The following is a 1,612-nucleotide window of genomic DNA, read 5'->3' as shown; positions in this document are numbered from 1 at the left end:
CCATCTCGGGTACTCACCTCTCCCGCTCCTGTTCCAAGAGGTTGGTAAAGTCATCGCTCTTGTTCATGTAATCTGTATGTTTATGTTTCTCATTTTCTAACTCATAAACTGTGCGTCGATGGCACTTTTCTGCCAACAGGAGCTGTTCCAGCATGCGCCGATACGTCTCTTTCTGCTTTTCTTCAAGTCTGTCCAGCTGGATTGTAGGAAAGGAGAATAGATTGTTATAAAGGTCTCCTTGCTTACTTCATCTGATTTATTAACCAACAGTGTTGTGTTTGGTAAATGCAAGTCGCATATTTTTATGTCTTGGGCTTTACATAAAGCAGGGACTAGAAATAAGAATAACTGTCCTGTAAAAGTAATGATTTCTTTGGATGGCACGCTTGCAATAAACGTTTCTGTGGTTCTCAGATACACAAAGGACAGAACTTCGCTTAGTTTTAGGGTAACAAATAATATAACACCTCCCTCATTTCACAGGGAAAAGCTGTAGCAAATCCCAGGGCAGGATATGTGCCCTCAGACCCTGGGAGCCTGAGTTCACACACCTATATGGGGACTAGACACCTACATGTGGAGCATAAGGTGTAAGCTCAAGGCTGAAATTTGAGTTATGCATCTTCAACGCACCTGTGGGATTGCTGAGATAAAAAGTCTGAACTTTTAGATTCAGCATAGATTCAGTTTTACATTACCAAATACAATTCATTATAAGCCTTAGGGTTTTCCCCTCAGACTATTTTTTGACAGAAATTTTTCTTTATTAGCAACACTTTACCTTTTTTTGTCTTCAGGGATTTTTATAAATTTAATATGCCAATTATTATTCAAACAAACACTAAGGCCAGGGAAGTGTGTCTAAAAACTTGCCAGGGCACTCCAAAGCCACCACAGCTATTCACGTTGCTCCTTTCACTGTTTCTTGGGAGCAGATGACAAACTCCATCCTCCTCCCTGCCAAAGCAGCCCACAGCCCTGGCACTTCTCTGCTTGCCTTCCCCCAGCACTGTGGCTGGCAGAGCCTGTTCTGCCCACCCCCACCCCATCCCTGTGAGAATTGCATCTTCCTCGGCCTCGGCTGCACCAGGCAGTTGTTGTTTCACCGGGTGCCTCAGCAAACTGAGGGAAACCGGAGGGCAGGACTTTGGCGATTTGATCTCCAGAAGTTGACCGTGGTAGTCAAAGTAAAACAGTCATTGCATTTTACAAAGGAGCCAGGCTCGGTTCATCCCTTGAGAGCAGGTCTTTTGCACTTAGGAATTTTTGTCACCATCCTATTTTAGCTCCAACATAACCCTTGTGGACCTACACATGACAAAATTTTTACACTGAGGTGCCTGTCAAATTATCAGCTTCTTTAGACAAAAGCCCTGCTCAGCTCTTTTAATCTTGTTCAACAGTATTTCATGCATGCTCCCACATGCTAATGTTTGCTTTCTTTATTTACTATCACCCAAAAAATTTCAGAAGATGCTTCAATGAGATACACAGTATAAAGATATCCCATGGTCGACATAATTCCTGGTGAAAAAATTAAATGTTCTAACAGGAAGAACTACAACGATTTGGACAGGCACTACATTATATTATATTGTGCATTGTTGCACAC

General features: G+C 42.4%; 1 protein-coding gene across 2 annotated transcripts in view; it reads right to left on the bottom strand.

The window, feature by feature from the left end:
- FILIP1 (filamin A interacting protein 1) overlaps positions 1–1,612 on the bottom strand; it is a 54,370-nt gene that overhangs the window by 33,865 nt on the left and 18,893 nt on the right. For both annotated transcript variants that reach the window (XM_035901489.1, XM_035901490.1), the window contains exon 3: positions 18–196. In XM_035901489.1, the coding sequence (XP_035757382.1) occupies positions 18–196 (179 nt within the window). The remainder of the gene's footprint in view (positions 1–17; positions 197–1,612) is intronic.

Source organism: Egretta garzetta, unplaced genomic scaffold (genome assembly GCF_000687185.1).
Source record: "Egretta garzetta isolate BGI_Z169 unplaced genomic scaffold, ASM68718v1 scaffold9, whole genome shotgun sequence".
Classification (NCBI taxonomy): domain Eukaryota; kingdom Metazoa; phylum Chordata; class Aves; order Pelecaniformes; family Ardeidae; genus Egretta; species Egretta garzetta.
Note: the sequence above shows the minus strand (reverse complement) of the source record. Positions and strands in the feature narration are given on the sequence as shown.